At 54.6% G+C, this 18650-nt stretch overlaps 1 protein-coding gene across 1 annotated transcript in view; it reads left to right on the top strand.

The window, feature by feature from the left end:
- birc6 (baculoviral IAP repeat containing 6) overlaps nt 1-18650 on the top strand; it is a 129509-nt gene that overhangs the window by 102728 nt on the left and 8131 nt on the right. The window contains exons 60-66 of the mRNA XM_035400913.1: nt 1-81; nt 4021-4166; nt 6117-6227; nt 6671-6888; nt 8701-8862; nt 9694-9771; nt 12534-12722. The exon at nt 1-81 is cut by the window's left edge and continues 136 nt beyond it. Coding sequence (XP_035256804.1) covers nt 1-81; nt 4021-4166; nt 6117-6227; nt 6671-6888; nt 8701-8862; nt 9694-9771; nt 12534-12722 — 985 coding nt within the window. The remainder of the gene's footprint in view (nt 82-4020; nt 4167-6116; nt 6228-6670; nt 6889-8700; nt 8863-9693; nt 9772-12533; nt 12723-18650) is intronic.

Below are 18650 nucleotides of genomic sequence, written 5' to 3' on the forward strand. Positions count from 1 at the left end.
GCGCTCCGAGTGCCAGACCTCCGTGGGCATGCTGCTGGCCAAGATGAAGACCTGCGTGGACACCTACACCAACCGCCTCAGGTGAGCGTGGGGCGGGGCGGGGCGGGGGGGTCTGCCCCGTGGGGGGGGGCGGGGAGGGAGACGCTCACTGTAAGCATCACTGTTGGGTTTATGCAGTGGAGAACCAAACCGTTGGATTGGTTCTCGCAAACCGAACTGCTCATCATGGCTCCACCCATCATGAAACCTGATTCTGATAAAATCCTGGAGAAACAGAGAGAAGGGTGAAACGGGTCATTGAGTTGAAACGCGACGTAGTGCCGCTCAGTCACTCTCCAGTTTGTCATTTTTTTGGTGTCCAGCGTGAAGGTAACTTTCCTCCCTGAAAGGCGAAGCTTAGACGAAGTGCCTTTCCTGGACGTCAGCAGAGGCTGGAACCGGGGAACGCGCGGTGTGGAAATCCTGGGCCTGTATCAGTAACGGATATCTGTCTGGCCCTGTGTGTGTGTGTGTGTGTCTGCTCTGACGCCGACGCCCGCAGAGCACGGACCGCTACCAAGTTTCCACAGTCAGGGAGGCGGGAAATGAGCACAGATGTCAGCTCGAGCGAAGTCATCAGGGGGAAAAAAAATGTGACTCATTTTATTTGTGCAAGAAAATATTCAAAGTTGCTTACTTTGTTACTGAGAGAGCGTAAGTCTGGAGATCTACCGAGCGTCTGTGTAGCTTTGGCTGGGCGTTCGACTGGTAAAAATGATTAACTGAACGTAATTAAATGTGTTCAGACCAGTCTGCTTAGGCTAGTTTTCGAGCGTTGCGTTTTCACTGGAGTTCCAGCTGCAGCGGTGCGTGCGTCTTGCGTCGCCCCAGCTCGTCACATCGCGCGTGATCTTGCCTTCGAGCCGACGCCGAGGCGTTCAAAGCGGACGTCGATACGAGGCGAACCCTCCTGTGGGTCCCTGGCCGCAGCCAGTTGTGGGTTTAGCTCGTTAGCGTAGCTCAGAAATGGTAATGGACTGCATTTATATAGCGCTTTTATCCAAAGCGCTTTACAATTGATGCCTCTCATTCGCCAGAGCGGTTAGGGGTTAGGTGTCTTGCTCAAGGACACTTCGACATGCCCAGGGTGGGGTTTGAACCGGCAACCCTCCGACTGCCAGACAATCGGTCTTACCTCCTGAGCTATGTCGCCCCATAGAAGAAACCTTCACGTTTATCTCCGGGCTCAGTCAGCAGGCCCCCCCACCCCCCCGATTCCCGCCCAGAGTGCTCTTACCGGGATTTAACGGCTTTACCGCGTCCCCTGGGTCCTCTCGCTGGACGGGCGAGGGGTCGGGGTTGCCAATGGCCCCCCTGCGTGCCCCACATGTCCCACCGGGGTGTGAAATGGACACACTCTCTCTTTGTCGCTTCCCGTGCATTTTTACAAAATGGAGCCCGTGCTCTTTTCTAATCGGGGTACTGCGAGCCGCTCGCGCCTGTCATCAGCCAGCTCGGAAGGGCTTCTGAGTTTGAGCCCAAATGGGGGTGAGCGTCAAGGCCGGGTTTTTAAAATATATTTTAAAATAATCACACTCCCGTGGTGTGCTTTCATATACGTAGTGTCATCAGTTTAAGGCCAATGCGTCCCTGAAGAGGCGGTACTGCTTCTGGAAAACGGCAAAGCATCACTTTAAAGAAGGAGAATTGTAAATATTGCCCAGTGTGCGTTCGGCCCGTATCAAAGCGTGCGGCAGCAGAACAAGCCGTTCGCCCCCCCCCCCCCCCCCCCCCCCCTCCGGTGGGCTGGATCCTAGCTGGTGCTGGTCCCCCCCCCCCCAGGGGGGTTGGATCCTAGCCGGTGCTGCTGGGTATCAGTGCACATCGGCAGCACAATTAGGATTAAAAGGGTGGATGTGTGCGTCCCGGCCCCGAAGCCCTGATTGGGCACACGCCGTCCCGATAACGTCCTGGTGAGCGGCGAATCCGCGCCCCGCGCGTCGCGGCTGGCAGACTGCGCCGCGGAGCCTCTAATGAGATCAGCCCCAGGGTCCCCGAGTGTGATCTGCATCCGCTTATATCCTGTCAGTCCCTGTGTGTGTGCGTGCGCGTGTGTGTGTGTGTGAGAGAGAGAGAGCTGTGTGTGTGCGTGTGTGTGTGTGTGTGTGTGTGAGAGAGAGAGAGAGCTGTGTGAGTGTGAGAGAGAGAGAGAGAGCTGTGTGTCTGCGTACGTGCGTGTGTGCGTACATGTGTGTGTGTGAGAGAGAGAGAGAGCTGTGTGTGTGCCTGTGTGTGTGTGTGTGTGAGAGAGAGAGAGAGCTCTGTGTGTGCGTGCGCGCGTGTGTGTGTGTGCGTGCGTGCGTGCGTGCGTGCGTGCGTACGTGTGTGTGTGTGTGTGTGTGTGTGTGTAAGAGAGAGAGAGAGCTGTGTGTGTGTGTGCTGTGTGAGTGAGTGTGTATGTGCTGTGTATGTGTGCGTGCGTGTATTGTGTGTGTGCGTGCGTGTGTACGTGTGTATGTGTGTGTGTGTGTGTGTGTGTGTGAGAGAGAGAGAGAGAGCTGTGGAGTGTGTGTGTGTGCTGTGTGAGTGAGTGTGTATGTGCTGTGTATGTGTGCGTGCGTGTATTGCGTGTGTGTGTGTGTGTGTGTGTGTGCTGTGTATGTGTGCGTGCGTGTATTGCGTGTGTGTGTGTGTGTGTGTGTGTGTGTGTGTGCCTGTGCTTGCGCGTGTTGGATGTGGACGGCTGCCTCCCACTGCCCTCTCCCTCTGTGACACCGCGATGTGGGGGGTGGGGGTACGAGGGGGACAGGCCAGTGTTCAACTTCAGAATAAGGTCGTGAAAACCCCCCTGACCCTGAAATGACCTCCGATTCCTTCCCTGGTATCAGCATCTCTTTCATCCCCAGGTCTTACAATTCTTCACTGTAGTTTTTCTCCAGAGCCTCATGATGACTTGAAAGGGTCTTTTGTAGTTTGTAACAGCTTCAGGAAACCGAGAACCTAAAAGTCTAATTTCCTGGGGGCGATTGGTTATACGCATATAAAATGGACGCTGAAGGGCAGTTTGGTATTTAGAACAGTAACTACCGTATATGGAACACAGGCAGAAGACCTGGTTTAGCCCAGGGGTTGGCTGTGTGAAGGCACAGAATACTGAGTGGAGCTCCACCAATCACAGAGTAGATTGGTAACAGCCTCTAATAACAGCTGTGATTGCGGGAAGTGGCTGATTTCTGGCTATACGTCCAGAGTCCTTGTAGAAGGAGGAGTAATATCAAGCCCAAGCCACCATAGCCGCTGTCCTAGTTGCTGTAACCAACAGGCTCAGTGATTGGTGGAGCTCACCAGGTGATGTCATGCCTTTCCTGATACAGTCGTGCTACGCCTGGTCCCCAACCGGTACACGTTCCCGGCCTTCCTGTCCAGTCTGGTGCACAATTCGGCGCGACATTAAAGATTAAAGTGATTTAGCGACGCTGCGAGATTGATGACCCGTCATACAGGGGCCTGGAACACTGCGCACCCAAGAAAAAAAATAAAAAATTAATAAACCCCCCCCCCCCCCCCCCCACGCTCGTGTTCCGTACATGACGTGCTTCATGAGAGTGCTGACCTGGATGTTCCGCAGTGCTACAGGGGCTTCCTATTTCTGATGGGCGTCCATGTTGCGTAGCGCCTCCGTTCACCTGCGGTGCGCTTAGCGTTAGCCGCGGGCTAGGACTAGGAGGAGTCCCGAGATCTGCGTTTGGACTTCTGCTCTCTGCCTTCTGCTCTCAATTATATAATAAGCCCCACCATATGCGTGAGCCGATGTTTTTAGCCAAATTTCTTGGCGATCGCACGATGACATCCGAAGAATTCAGATTTTTTTTTTTCTGCCCGCGTGAAATATTTTACTGTCGTCTGATCTAATAAAGCTTGAACCGGTTGTTGGTTTGCGTAGCCAGCCAGCCAGCCAGTCAGTGTGAGGCGTCAGTGATTTGCGTTCACACCGGTTCTGAAACGGTTCACCGTCACACGTGTGGTTCTGGTCCCTCCCAGGTCGAAGAAGGACAAGAGCAAAGGGGTGGCGAAGGCGGAGTCCTCGGACCCGGAGCCCGAGGGCCTGACCCTGCTGGTGCCGGACATCCAGAAGACCGCCGAGATCGTCTACGCCGCCACCACCAGCCTGAGGCAGGCCAACCAAGGTGAGGTCCTGCTCTCCTCCAGCACGGGATCCCCAACACCTGGGACCGCACCCGAGCTAAAAACTCCCCAAGAGCGCAAATTCAGCGCTGTTACTTAGCCTTTAACAGGGAGGGAATCAGAACGCATCAGGAATGGACGTTTATCCGAAACCTGAAGCACGTTTTTATTTTGAAATCGCCATGACAATACTCGATTTTTAATCCAAAACACTATTAGTTAATATGAATTAGAAATCTTTGTTGACCGGGATTATACTTTTGCATTACTGCAGCCTTAGTTATTATTTAAAAGGCTTATCTCATTGCTTGGATATGATTTTTAATTTAAGTTAACAGCCAGTAATCAAATCAACAGCGAGCAGCGACTGTAGTGAACCTGTGCTGAGAGGGCCAGCAGAGAGGATTCTGGGAGGCGGAGGCCATAAAATCTGACACCTTAGCCGTCTCCTGCCGGCTTTTATTTAGCTCTTTGATATGTCAGTGATGCATGATTGACGACCCAAACCCCCCCCCACCCCGTGCTGCACATCATTAATAAGATCCCCCGGCTCACGGTCACTCACCACACTCAGCCAATCAATGGGCGAGTTAGTGAACATTGAGGGGCCGGCCAAACATAGGAAGGGTGGATCAATACGCTGTCACTTTACATGAGGATGTCCACGCGATAATGACCACGTTGTAGTCATGGACGGACGCCTCGCCCCTTATCCCCCCCTCCCGTCTGGCCAAAGTGGAGGGGACGTGTTTAACTGTTTAATTAGCACTTTGTCTTAAAAGTGCAAACGACAGCCTAACGAGCGGCCAATCACGTCGGCTCCCCGGTGCACACGGCGTTTATATCGAACTGAATGTTCCCGCCCGTCGGTGCCTGACGCTAATGCGCCATTAGCAACAAATGTAAATGAATGTAGCCAAGTCCAGGGCTGTGTGTGCGTTCCTCTGCCCACAAGCTCCGGTTTAAAACACCCGTTTTTTTCTGGTTCGAAAGTTGGCTTTCCAATTGTGGAAGGTGTTGGGTGGGGTTGAGGGTCTGGGGCTCAGTGCAGGCCAGTCGATTTCTTCCACACCGTTCTCGAACAAAGCCATTTCTGCATGGACCTCGCTGTGTGTCCGGGGGGCATTGTCAGGCTGGAACATCCCTAAACTGTTCCTGCAAAGTTGGTCCAGCACAGAATGGTCTAGAATATCGTTGCATTAAGATTGGCCCTCACTGTATCTACGGGGCCTAGCCCAAACCGTGAAAAGAACAGCCCCAGACCAATTCCACTGAATTGAATGAAGTGAATTGAATTCCGCTGTGCCGATTCCTTTTTTTTCTTTTTAAAATGATATAATTGTGCTTGTGGAGAATTGTGCCGCGGTATCTGGGCCTGTCAGGGTAATGACCGGCCAAAGTGGTGTGAATGGGGATCGCAGCAGGTATGATGATTAACTGGCTCGCCAGTGACTCGCTCTGTCCTCTGTGGAATTGGCTCTGCTTAGATAAAGTCACGATAGCAGATTTATTCAGCGTGTGCCAGGCGGCTATTTGGATATCAATTTCAGGCATTTAAAAGGGATCATGACCACCCATCTCACAGCGTGGCGCTGAAAATACCTCTATGAAAAAGATTTTTTTTTTTTTTTTTTTAATGGAGTTTTTCATTGCGTGCTGTAATTAGTAAGGAGATGACAGGCAGGCAGGCAGTCGTCCATATTAAGATGAGGAGTATAGCATGTGGCGTAGCTGTTGGAAAGCACAGCACTTGTTTTCCATTGCCTTATAATGGACGCCTGGCTTGCTTCTCTGAAAACATGACCTGTGAGTGGTCCACGCGTGTAGAGTGCCTCGACTTCTTGTTGGTGTGTCAGAGCAGATGCCTTCCCCAGGGTTTAGTTCTCTAACGGCAGGCTGCTGCTCTCTCTCTTGTCCGCCCCCCCCCCCCCGTCCCCGTCCCCCCCCCACAGAGAGGAAGCTGGCTGAGTCTTCCAAGAAAGCCTCCACCCGACCCAAGCCCCTCTCCATCCTGCGTTCCCTGGAGGAGAAGTACGTGGCCGCCATGAAGAAGCTGCAGTTCGGTGAGTCTGCGGCCGCCGCCCCTGGCTGGCCTCCACACGCGTGCCCCCCCCCCCCTTGCCACACTCACCACGGTCTGGTCCCGCCCGGCCCCGGGGCACGATGGCGGCTTCACTGTCTGTCACTCTCCGTCCCGGGATGGGATGATTGAGTACGGGCCTCCGGTCTGCCGCCATTGATTTCGCGAGCGGGGGGGAGACGCGGCGAGTAATCGCGGCCGACGGGGAATGCTAATGGGTTTGCTCAGGCCTCGACGCGAAAGTGAAGGAAGCTGGGAAGGGGTGGGGAAGGGACATAAGGATGATACTGGGGGGCTAGGGGGGTGATGGGAAGGAGGCAGAGAGAGAGAGAGAGACGCCATGTTCGCAAAACCGGGGCCCCAATCCGTCATTTTCCTCACGCGCGTACGCGCACACCCCCCCCCCCCCCCGTTCTCTTCTCACAGACACCTTCGAGATGGTCTCGGAGGACGAGGACGGCAAGCTGGTGTTCAAGGTCAACTACCACTACATGTCTCAGGTGAAGAACGCCAGCGATGCCAACAGCGCCGCCCGCGCCCGCCGCCTGGCGCAGGAGGCCGTCACCCTCTCCACCTCGCTGCCCCTGTCGTCCTCGTCCAGCGTCTTCGTGCGCTGCGACGAGGAGCGGCTGGACATCATGAAGGTAGGGCACCTCCCGCGTCCTCTCCCAAACCCAAACACCCTCCCCCCACCCCACACCCCACCCCAGGTCACCAGACTCCATCAGCCAGATTGATGGAGTTACTACGCTTCTCAAGGTGTAGCGTGTAATGGCTCCTTTAACCTACCTTCTGCTCAAGGGTGCTGCTCTCGCCTCAAAACCGTCTCCGTCTAATTCTGTCTGTTTGCCAGACCGGTCTGTCCATGTCGTTAGCGGCTATGACAAACTGCTACGCCAAACCAATTAACTTTCGTGTGGTTTCGCGTCCGGGAATGTGTTGTACACGCTACGCATTGACCTTAATGAGGAGTCTGCAACAGATAAACCAATTTTCTTTTGACATGTTTATGTGTAGTCATCCAGGGGTCAAGATGCATGCAGATTAAACCTGAGTGTCTTGCATTTGTATGCGAGGAGAGCGCCATCTTAGCGGTCATGCCTATCAAACAACGGGCATACGAATGCATACGGACGTAAAAAAAAAAAACATATGCATTTCCAGAACAGGTTGTTTCTGACTGCCTGGTTCTTTCAGACTTTGCGTGTTTCTGAAAAACGTTTTCGGCTGTCACAGTCGTCCTTGTTGGCATTTAAATGCCGTTGACCCCGTGTCTGATTAATGGCAGCGCGTTATTCGCTAAATGTCAAAAGCTCGCGTATTTAGGCGTTCGGTGAAATACCGTTGGCGTGCGGCGGTGGGGGGGGTGGGGGGCGGGGAGCAGAGCTCAGCAGAGACCAGGCTGGACACCGGGCCACTCGTAATTGGTCGTTAGGACGCTGTTCCTGTCGTCCCCGGAGAGTGGAGTGCCTCTGCCAAAGTAAACAATCTCTGAGCGTAATCAGCTCCACCGCAGGGCCCATTTCGTGCTCTTATGCCATTCACTGTGAAAAATGGCTGCTCGGGATCTCCCCCCCCCCCCCCCCCCCCCCCCAATCTTTCCACGCTGGACCTGCGCGCTCCTGTCAGAGTGGCAGCGGCGCCTTGTAGCGGTGCCAGGACGGGCCGTGCAGCAGGGCTGGAGCGGGCCAGAGGCCGGGTTCTGCACTCGGCCTCCTGACTGTGCTGAGGTCGGCCCGTTTCTGCCCCCCCCTCACTATGGCTGCTCCTTTTGACTTCTCAGTACTGCCGGGAGCACCCCGATTTTTTAGCTCAGAAAATCTCACTGCCTTCTGGAAGTTTCCAAAAAATGATCGTTTTGAGCTGTTCGTCCAGGCAGCTACTTTGCTCCCGCCCCCTTATGTATCCCTGCCCGAGCGCGTTAGCGGGGTCGCCTCGAGGTCTGTTTTTGGGGTGCCTTGTTGATCTGAGAGCAGACTCCCCTCCTGCCTGTGGTTCTGCAAGGTCTGGCCCGTCGGGACTACGACCCGGCCAACTGGAACCCGAACCCTGGGTCTCTGAGCGCAGCAGAGGCGCTGTAGCTGTTCTTATCACAGTGGGCTTCGGATCATCCCGGGTTGTCTGGACCAAACGGCTAATGCGGAAAATCAAATCTCTCCTGTACACGTATGCCACTCTTGAGCCAGAGTACCAGGGACTTTTTTAACCTTGTTAAGTGAGGCTCTGGAAAAGGTGTAATACAAATTTAATTTCTTCTTATTTTTGTTATTATTAAAGGAGTATCCACACACAGGTTTGTGTAAAATGCTCTCCCCCCAGGAACAGGAAGGTACTCTGCATTGGCTCCAGTGGTATTGCTGTCCAGATGGCTGGCTGTTTTCCCCGTACGTCAGTGCTAAACAGAGAGATTGGCCTGTAACGTGACCTTCGCTCTCCTGTCTCTCTACCCTTCCCAGGTCCTCATCACCGGTCCTGCTGACACGCCCTACGCCAACGGCTGCTTCGAATTCGACGTGTACTTTCCCCAGGACTACCCCAACTCGCCCCCGCTGGTGAACCTGGAGACCACTGGGGGGCACAGCGTGCGCTTTAACCCAAATCTTTACAACGACGGCAAAGTAAGTGAGCTGGCGAGAGAGCGTTTACTGTGGTGATACTGGTCATGATACCGGTTCAGTTAGCCGAGTAAGCTTGGCTGCTCTTTACTCAAGTATCACCTGTATATTTGCTGTTTTGCTGTTCTCAGGCTGTTAGTTTGTAGCAGACCTGGGTCAAATACTTTTCTACGTTTCTACTTATCTTGTCTTGTGTATTGGAACCAATGAAATACTGTCAAAAGTGCAAACCCCGCATTCTGGTCATACTGGCAGGCTCAATTACACCAGGCAAGATCAGTAGAGCACAGAAAAGTATTTGAATCCAAAACAGATACGTATTTGACCCAGCATCTGGCTCGGAGAGATGGTAAAGTGGGAAGGATTATAGCGGGATTGTGCTGTTATGGTTCTTGCCTTCCGTTCAAAATCCAAATGTTAGAGGGAAGAGAGGGAGAAACGGAGGAACGGCTCACTATCTCTCCATTGCTGTCTTGAACGGAGCACCAAATTATCCTGGCACAGTCTACCTTTAAAGGTGGTGTTTTTGTATGGAGATGGGTGAAAAAAGAGGAGATTTTTTTTTTCCCGGCTCTTTGAAAGCGGTTGAGGTGCTTGAGCCTGCCACATCTGCTTCTCCTCATTAGTAAGGCTCTGACAGCGCACATCTATTCTCATAATGGAAGGAGACAGCTGCTCCAGGAATTACCGTGTGCTTTATAGATCAGGGATGCCATGGCGATGGGAGCCAAGCGTGCCCAAAGCTTCGTTTTTTGTTGTCGTTTTTTTATCGATGCGCTAAGGTGCGGTGGTTACTTTGATGCTAAGTCGCTTCTTTGACCTTTTTTTCCCCAGGTGTGTTTAAGTATACTCAACACCTGGCATGGGAGACCGGAGGAGAAGTGGAACCCTCAAACCTCTAGCTTTTTACAGGTGGGTCGCTATGGGCTGTTTTAGTGAATAATCCAGCCCCAAAACCTCTAGCTTTTTACAGGTAGGTCGCTATGGGCTGTTTTAGTGAATAATCCAAACCTCAAACCTCTAGCTTTTTACAGGTGGGTCACTGTGGGCTGTTTTAGTGAATAATCCAGCCCTCAAACCTCTAGCTTTTTACAGGTGGGTCGCTATGCGCTGTTTTAGTGAATAATCCAGCCCTCAAACCTCTAGCTTTTTACAGGTAGGTCACTATGGGCTGTTTTAGTGAATAATCCAACCCCAAAACCTCTAGCTTTTTACAGGTGGGTCGCTATGGGCTGTTTTAATGAATAATCCAACCCTCAAACCTCTAGCTTTTTACAGGTAGGTCACTATGAGCTGTTTTGGCGAATAATCCAGCCCAGCTGTCCCGGGTTTAGTTTCCTGACCGAGGGCGGCCATGTTCTTGCGTTACGATCTCAGGCTTTTTTGTCCTTCAGAATCATCTACTGCTGTGAAAATCTGATGTGCGGCTGGATAAGCCGCACAAATTGCCCTGGATCCCCTCTCTCTGGAGAGAGAGAGAGAGAGAGGGAGAGAGAGCGAGAGAGAGAGAGAGAGAGAGAGAGCGAGAGAGAGAGAGAGAGAGCCCGTCCAATCATACAGCTAATTAGCAGAATTAGATGATTAAGGGTGGAATTAAATTCAGATGGAATAGAACACCCCCCTCACCCCGCCCCCCCCCCCCCCCCCCCCCCCCCCCCAGCCCCGCGGCGGTGCGTAACCTGGCCGGTGCTCACTGCAGATCAAACAGCAGACAGCTCAGCTCTGTCCTCCTCGGTGCTGTGAGGGGATGAATGCGCTGACAGAGGCGGGACTTTGGGGCTCGTATCTGTGATCGCTGCGTCCCCGGGCCCCTGGTGCTGCCTCCCCGGGCCCCTGGTGCACCGTCCCCGCCGTGTGGGGGGGGGGCAGGAGCGCCTGATTCAATCGGGCCCCGCGGTCCCCCCAGGCCCCCCCGCACGCACAAGCCCCGCTATATCTATCAGGGTAATAAAGCTATAAATCTCACCACAGCCGGGGGAAGAGAGAGAGGAGCTCGGGGCCCCGGGCCTGGGGGGGCAGAGGGGTGCTGGGGGCCGGCTCTTCTGCTGCTCTCCCCTCGCCCCTTTCCCCCCCCCACGTCCCGCTCCTGCTCCTGGCACTGCCAATTAACCCGGCGATCGCACCCCCATTATCTTTTAATTAAACCCTCATGAGGCCCCCCCCCCCCCCCCCCCCCCCCCCTCCGCAGCGCCTCTCTCTGTCTGCGGCGTTGTTCCCTGTCCGTCAGCGAATCGGGGATCCATTACCCAGCCAGGCGTTCTGCATGTCCATCGATCCCCGCAGCAACGCGGCCCTTTCAGACGGGCCCTCTCTAATCCCCCCCCCGCGCCTGCCGGGTTGTGGAGAGTTCATAGAGACGTTTCGCATCGATTATCATTCTAGTTAGCGCAGCCGGTCGATAATGGAAATTGTGCACGGGAGGGATGGGTCCGGGGGGGGGTTGGGATCGATTCGGGAATCAAAGGGCTGATTTCAGATACGGCGCTGGTCCGGGCCGCGCGTGCGTGCGTGCGCAGGTGCGGGACGGGGAAAGGTGGCGCGACTGTGGAGCGGTCGGGGGTTCAAGGGGAAGGCGCTCCCGAACGCGGAGCTGTTGAGCCGGGCTCTGTCTGCCAGCGCGCACGCTGCCTCCTCCATTTTAATTTGCCCTGGCGCTGCCTGCCGCGCGTCCCCCGCCTCCTTCACTGCGCTGTTAATTGGGTCATTAATAAAGATATATTGAAGGGTTTTTTCGTGGAGGAGGAGGAGGAGGAAAGAACACATGCAGTATTTTCTCTGTGAGAACGTATCGCCGTATTTGCTTTCCATGATGAGCTCTGGGTTAAATTAGGCTTTTTAAAGTGCTGTAATGCCCATGTTTCATTGTTAAGGAACCTGGCCCGTCACTGTTCCCACAAGTGCGTTTTATTTGTGAAAGAGCAGCGCCTTTTGAAAAATGCTGGAGGAATGCAGCCCCAGAGGTCTGTTGCAGCTTCTCTGATTAGCCTTGCAGTGCTAGCCTGAGTTTAATGATATCTCCATTGTGTGGTGCTTAAGAGTAAGCAATGGCAGGTCAGTCAATCTGACAGTGTATTCTAACTTATGTGTTTGTGTGTGTGTGTGTACAAATGTCTGTGTGTATGTTTGTGTTTGTTTGGGTGCACGTGCATGCCCCTGTGTGTACATGTCTGTGTGTGTGTGTGCCTGTATGTACATGTCTCTTTGTGTGTGTGTGTGTGTGTGTGTGCGTACCTGTCTCTGTATGTGTGTGTGCGTGTGTACATGTCTCTCTGTGTGTATATGTGTACATGTCTGTGTTTGTGGGTGCGTACCTGTCTCTGTGTGTGTGTGCGTGTGTACCTGTCTCTCTCTCTGTGTATGTGTGTGTGTGTACCTGTCTCTCTGTGTATGTGTGTGTTTACGCGTGCGTGCGTGTGTGTGTGTGTGTGTATGTGTATGTGTGTGCGCTGTGTGTGCATGTGTGTGTATGTGTCTGCGTCTGCGTCTGCGTGTGTACCTGTCTCTCTCTCTCTCTGTGTGCGTGTGCTCACGCATGCGCTGTGCGTGTGTGTGTGTGTGCTCACGCGTGCGCTGTGCGTGTGTGTATGTGTGTGCTCACGCGTGCGCTGTGCGTGTATGTGTGTGTGTACGTATGTGTGCGTATGTGTGCTCATGCGTGCGCTGTGCTTCCCCAGGTGCTGGTGTCGGTGCAGTCCCTCATCCTGGTGGCGGAGCCCTACTTTAACGAGCCCGGGTACGAGCGCTCCCGCGGCACGCCCAGCGGCACGCAGAGCTCCCGCGAGTACGACGGCAACATCCGCCAGGCCACCGTCAAGTGGGCCATGCTGGAGCAGATGCGCAACCCGTCGCCCTGCTTCAAAGAGGTGAGCTGGGTCAGCGGGGTGGGGGGGGGCTGGGTTAGCAGGGTGAGGGGGTGAGCTGGGTTAGCAGGGTGGGGGGTGAGCTGGGTTAGCAGGGTGGGGGGGTGAGCTGGGTCAGCAGGGTGGGGGGTGAGCTGGGTTAGCAGGGTGGGGGGTTAGCAGGGTGAGGGGGTGAGCTGGGTTAGCGGTGGGGGGTGGGGGGGTGAGCTGGGTTAGCAGGGTGGGGGGTGAGCTGGGTCAGCAGGGTGAGGGGGTGAGGGGGTGAGCTGGGTTAGCGGTGGGGGGTGGGGGGGTGAGCTGGGTTAGCAGGGTGAGGGGGTGAGCTGGGTCAGCAGGGTGGGGGGTGAGCTGGGTTAGCAGGGGACTGTGGGGTGGGGGGTCGGTGGGGCTGAGCTGGGTTACCCACAGTCTGGAACACAGTCAGAACACTGAGCTCAGCGCAGGGTTAGGGTTAGGGTTAGGGTTAGGGGGGTGAGCTGGGTTAGCCACAGTCTGGAACACAGTCAGAACACTGAGCTCAGCGCAGGGTTAGGGTTAGGGTTAGGGTTAGGGGGGTGAGCTGGGTTAGCCACAGTCTGGAACACAGTCAGAACACTGAGCTCAGCGCAGGGTTAGGGTTAGGGTTAGGGTTAGGGGGGTGAGCTGGGTTAGCCACAGTCTGGAACACAGTCAGAACACTGAGCTCAGCGCAGGGTTAGGGTTAGGGTTAGGGTTAGGGGGGTGAGCTGGGTTAGCCACAGTCTGGAACACAGTCAGAACACTGAGCTCAGCGCAGGGTTAGGGTTAGGGTTAGGGTTAGGGGGGTGAGCTGGGTTAGCCACAGTCTGGAACACAGTCAGAACACTGAGCTCAGCGCAGGGTTAGGGTTAGGGTTAGGGTTAGGGGGGTGAGCTGGGTTAGCCACAGTCTGGAACACAGTCAGAAACACTGAGCTCAGCGCAGGGTTAGGGTTAGGGTTAGGGTTAGGGGGGTGAGCTGGTTAGCCACAGTCTGGAACACAGTCAGAACACTGAGCTCAGCGCAGGGTTAGGGTTAGGGTTAGGGTTAGGGGGGTGAGCTGGGTTAGCCACAGTCTGGAACACAGTCAGAACACTGAGCTCAGCGCAGGGTTAGGGTTAGGGTTAGGGTTAGGGGGGTGAGCTGGGTTAGCCCACAGTCTGGAACACAGTCACAGAACACTGAGCTCAGCGCAGGGTTAGGGTTAGGGTTAGGGTTAGGGGGGTGAGCTGGGTTAGCCACAGTCTGGAACACAGTCAGAACACTGAGCTCAGCGCAGGGTTAGGGTTAGGGTTAGGGTTAGGGGGGTGAGCTGGGTTAGCCACAGTCTGGAACACAGTCAGAACACTGAGCTCAGCGCAGGGTTAGGGTTAGGGTTAGGGTTAGGGGGGTGAGCTGGGTTAGCCACAGTCTGGAACACAGTCAGAACACTGAGCTCAGCGCAGGGTTAGGGTTAGGGTTAGGGTTAGGGGGGTGAGCTGGGTTAGCCACAGTCTGGAACACAGTCAGAACACTGAGCTCAGCGCAGGGTTAGGGTTAGGGTTAGGGTTAGGGGGGGTGAGCTGGGTTAGCCACAGTCTGGAACACAGTCAGAACACTGAGCTCAGCGCAGGGTTAGGGTTAGGGTTAGGGTTAGGGGGGTGAGCTGGGTTAGCCACAGTCTGGAACACAGTCAGAACACTGAGCTCAGCGCAGGGTTAGGGTTAGGGTTAGGGTTAGGGGGGTGAGCTGGTTAGCCACAGTCTGGAACACAGTCAGAACACTGAGCTCAGCGCAGGGTTAGGGTTAGGGTTAGGGTTAGGGGGGTGAGCTGGGTTAGCCACAGTCTGGAACACAGTCAGAACACTGAGCTCAGCGCAGGGTTAGGGTTAGGGTTAGGGTTAGGGGGGTGAGCTGGGTTAGCCACAGTCTGGAACACAGTCACAGAACACTGAGCTCAGCGCAGGGTTAGGGTTAGGGTTAGGGTTAGGGGGGTGAGCTGGGTTAGCCACAGTCCTGGAACACAGTCAGAACACTGAGCTCAGCGCAGGGTTAGGGTTAGGGTTAGGGTTAGGGGGGTGAGCTGGGTTAGCCACAGTCTGGAACACAGTCAGAACACTGAGCTCAGCGCAGGGTTAGGGTTAGGGTTAGGGTTAGGGGGGTGAGCTGGGTTAGCCACAGTCTGGAACACAGTCAGAACACTGAGCTCAGCGCAGGGTTAGGGTTAGGGTTAGGGTTAGGGGGGTGAGCTGGGTTAGCCACAGTCTGGAACACAGTCAGAACACTGAGCTCAGCGCAGGGTTAGGGTTAGGGTTAGGGTTAGGGGGGTGAGCTGGGTTAGCACAGTCTGGAACACAGTCAGAACACTGAGCTCAGCGCAGGGTTAGGGTTAGGGTTAGGGTTAGGGGGGTGAGCTGGGTTAGCCACAGTCCTGGAACACAGTCAGAACACTGAGCTCAGCGCAGGGTTAGGGTTAGGGTTAGGGTTAGGGGGTGAGCTGGGTTAGCCACAGTCTGGAACACAGTCACAGAACACTGAGCTCAGCGCAGGGTTAGGGTTAGGGTTAGGGTTAGGGGGGTGAGCTGGGTTAGCCACAGTCTGGAACACAGTCAGAACACTGAGCTCAGCGCAGGGGTTAGGGTTAGGGTTAGGGTTAGGGGGGTGAGCTGGGTTAGCCACAGTCTGGAACACAGTCACAGAACACTGAGCTCAGCGCAGGGTTAGGGTTAGGGTTAGGGTTAGGGGGGTGAGCTGGGTTAGCCACAGTCTGGAACACAGTCAGAACACTGAGCTCAGCGCAGGGTTAGGGTTAGGGTTAGGGTTAGGGGGGTGAGCTGGGTTAGCCACAGTCTGGAACACAGTCAGAACACTGAGCTCAGCGCAGGGTTAGGGTTAGGGTTAGGGTTAGGGGGGTGAGCTGGGTTAGCCACAGTCTGGAACACAGTCAGAACACTGAGCTCAGCGCAGGGTTAGGGTTAGGGTTAGGGTTAGGGGGGTGAGCTGGGTTAGCCACAGTCTGGAACACAGTCACAGAACACTGAGCTCAGCGCAGGGTTAGGGTTAGGGTTAGGGTTAGGGGGGTGAGCTGGGTTAGCCACAGTCTGGAACACAGTCAGAACACTGAGCTCAGCGCAGGGTTAGGGTTAGGGTTAGGGTTAGGGGGGTGAGCTGGGTTACCCACAGTCTGGAACACAGTCACAGAACACTGAGCTCAGCGCAGGGTTAGGGTTAGGGTTAGGGGGGTGAGCTGGGTTAGCCACAGTCTGGAACACAGTCACAGAACACTGAGCTCAGCGCAGGGTGTCTCTCTCAGGACTCCACACTAAGCTGTTAAGGGTATTCCTGCAGGCCTTCAGTGCCAACTCTCTATCATCACTGTGATGTGTTAATGTAACTCATCCCATAACTGTTCAATTAGCTGTGGACCTATTACTATGGGTATTAAGTATTAACTTTTCTATTTAACAGATCTCTAAATCTTGAAATATCTGCAAAAAATATATATAATAAATGAACATATAAACTGCTAAAGTTTTCAGTTATAGCTCAGTAATTGGGCTGATTGTTTTCCTGTGAAAGATGACTGGGAGTCACTGGCTGCCGCCCATTGGCCATGGACCCTGGGTGCTCTTCACCGATTGGACCGCTGTGTGGTGTTCGGGCCTCCAGAATTCCGCACATTTTTATGTTTGCTTACTTCACCGGTCGTGTGCAGAAGTGTTCCCATGAGATTTTTAAAAAGCCCCTACTCTCCTGTTCTCTGCCTCCGCATTATAATGCCGTCCACACCGTGTTCAGAACAGACTGGGGGAAAAAAGCTGGTCTCCTTTGGGAGGATATTAGACGCCTGTAGCCATGTCGACACCCGTACCGCGCATTAATATCCCGGTGAGATAAGATCCCGTTTTTTACTCTTTTTTATTTATTTTGGCGCTCGGGGGCGGGGCTCGGCTCTTCCCCTGCCCTTGACTCATTGGCCGGGCCAGCGCGGCGCGCATGGCGATCAGTCACAGGTGTAGCCGGCGGCGCCGGGGGCCATATTTCTGACGGCTGTCGCCGGGCAGGCTTGGCCCAGGCCTCGCACGGGTGCTGCCTGCTGGGGGGGGGGCGATAAATCCCTCCTGCGTTAGGATCAGGGAGCTGGAACCCCATCCGTCACACACAGAGCTGAGGGCTCTCACTCCCAAACTCATTTTTATCCCCTCTCCCTCCCTCTCTCTCTCTCTCTCTCACCTTCTTTCTGTCTCTGCTGCTCTCTACCTCTCTCTCCCTCTCTCTCTACCTCTCTCTCTCTCTCTCTCCCTCTTTCCCTCTCCCTCTCCCTTTCTCTCCCTCTTTCCCTCTCCCTCTCTCTCCCTCTCCTTTTCTCTCCTTCTTTCCTTCTCCCTTTCTCTCCCTCTTTCCCTCTCCCCTTCTCCCTCTCTCTGCCTCTCCCCTTTTTCCCTCACCTTCCATCCCTTTTCCTTGCTGTCTCTCCCTTCTCTTGTTCTCTCTGTCCCTCCCACTAATGGTTATGATTGGAAACATGAATATTGTGAGTTTTTAATGTAATTTTTAAAAACAAATCCTTAAAATGAAACCCATTCTGTTTGGAGGACTCCGTGGAACAGTGATCACGCACTCTGAAGCAGTGAATCAGTCCCTGGCTCTTCACAAATCCAAACATAATGTAAACAATTTGAAAAATGCTTGTGGGTAATCAGATCAACTCGCGTATGAATGTGGGCACCAGAAGTTTGAGCCCACGAGAGCTGCCCATATTTCTTCACGTTTCTGCGCGGTGGTGTTTATGAAGGTTGATGCTAATTGCAGATCTGTGTTTAATACATCAGCTCCAGCTGAAAGGTGGCATTGATGGACACATTTGTATTTTGGGACTGGAGTCCTGGATGGAAGCACGGAATTCAATTAAGATCCCAGACGCTTGCCTTCTGCCAAGTCTCCCCCGACTTTGCCAAATAGTAATGCGTTCTCCAGCCCTACCTGTAATCCAAAAAAAGAACATCGCTTAATGTCAGCTTTGGAGTCTGCGTTCACCCCCCCCCCCCCCCCCGACCCCCAGACCATAACTCAGCCGTCCTGAGGAACACGTGTCCTTCTCCAGCTTTGCGGTTGGTACAGCCCCCCCTGGCAGGAAGTCGAATGGGATCGAGCTGCCGAACGGCGGCCGTTTGGGGACCTCCGTCCCGCCCGCGCCCGCGCCCGCCCCACGCGGGGGTTCCGGGCGTCGTCATGGCTGCGCCCGCGCCCGTCCCACAGGTCCGGCGGGTCTCTCCCACACAGCAGCCAGGCTGAAATACTGCGACGGGACTCTGGGTTTATTGCACCTCTCTGTCCCACCTCCAGCCCGTCCCCCGGAGACCTCGAGGGGAAGGGGGGGGGGTAGGGCTTTAAAATAGATGTGCAGCGTGAGTGCGCTCCTCTCTCTTCAGCTCTACCCCTCGCCACTGTTTTTGGACAAACGCTTCTGTTAACAGTTCCGCGGCGTCGAACGCAAAAGTTGGACCTCTTCATTGTCGTAGATCCACTGAACCGACTTATTGGTCAGTGCTGTGTGGTAGCACACCCTCTTTGGGGTTCGTGAATGAAACTATGACCCCCTCTTTGAGTTTGGGGAATGAAAAGTCCCAGGTTTCTGCTGACAGAGGAGAGAGCCAGTCCCCAGTGTGAGAGTCAAAAGAAGGGGAGGAGCTCGCCGGAAGCCATCAACTGTCACTTTTTGAATGTGAAGCACCGGCGCGTTGCGTGTGCGCATCCCACGGCCGGGGCGCGGTGGAGGTTCTGACGTCAGAGCCCCTTCTGAGCTGGGTCATCGGGTCTGAGCCGGAAACGGGCCAGGCTCTCCCGCTCCTTCCTCTCTCCGACACCACCTCTACGCCCCCTCTCCCCCCCCCGGAATTCAATTAGTCTCATGTGACAGCCCTGCGGGGGGGGCGCCCTTGTGAGTGCTGATAG

Source organism: Anguilla anguilla, chromosome 18 (genome assembly GCF_013347855.1).
Source record: "Anguilla anguilla isolate fAngAng1 chromosome 18, fAngAng1.pri, whole genome shotgun sequence".
NCBI lineage: Eukaryota > Metazoa > Chordata > Actinopteri > Anguilliformes > Anguillidae > Anguilla > Anguilla anguilla.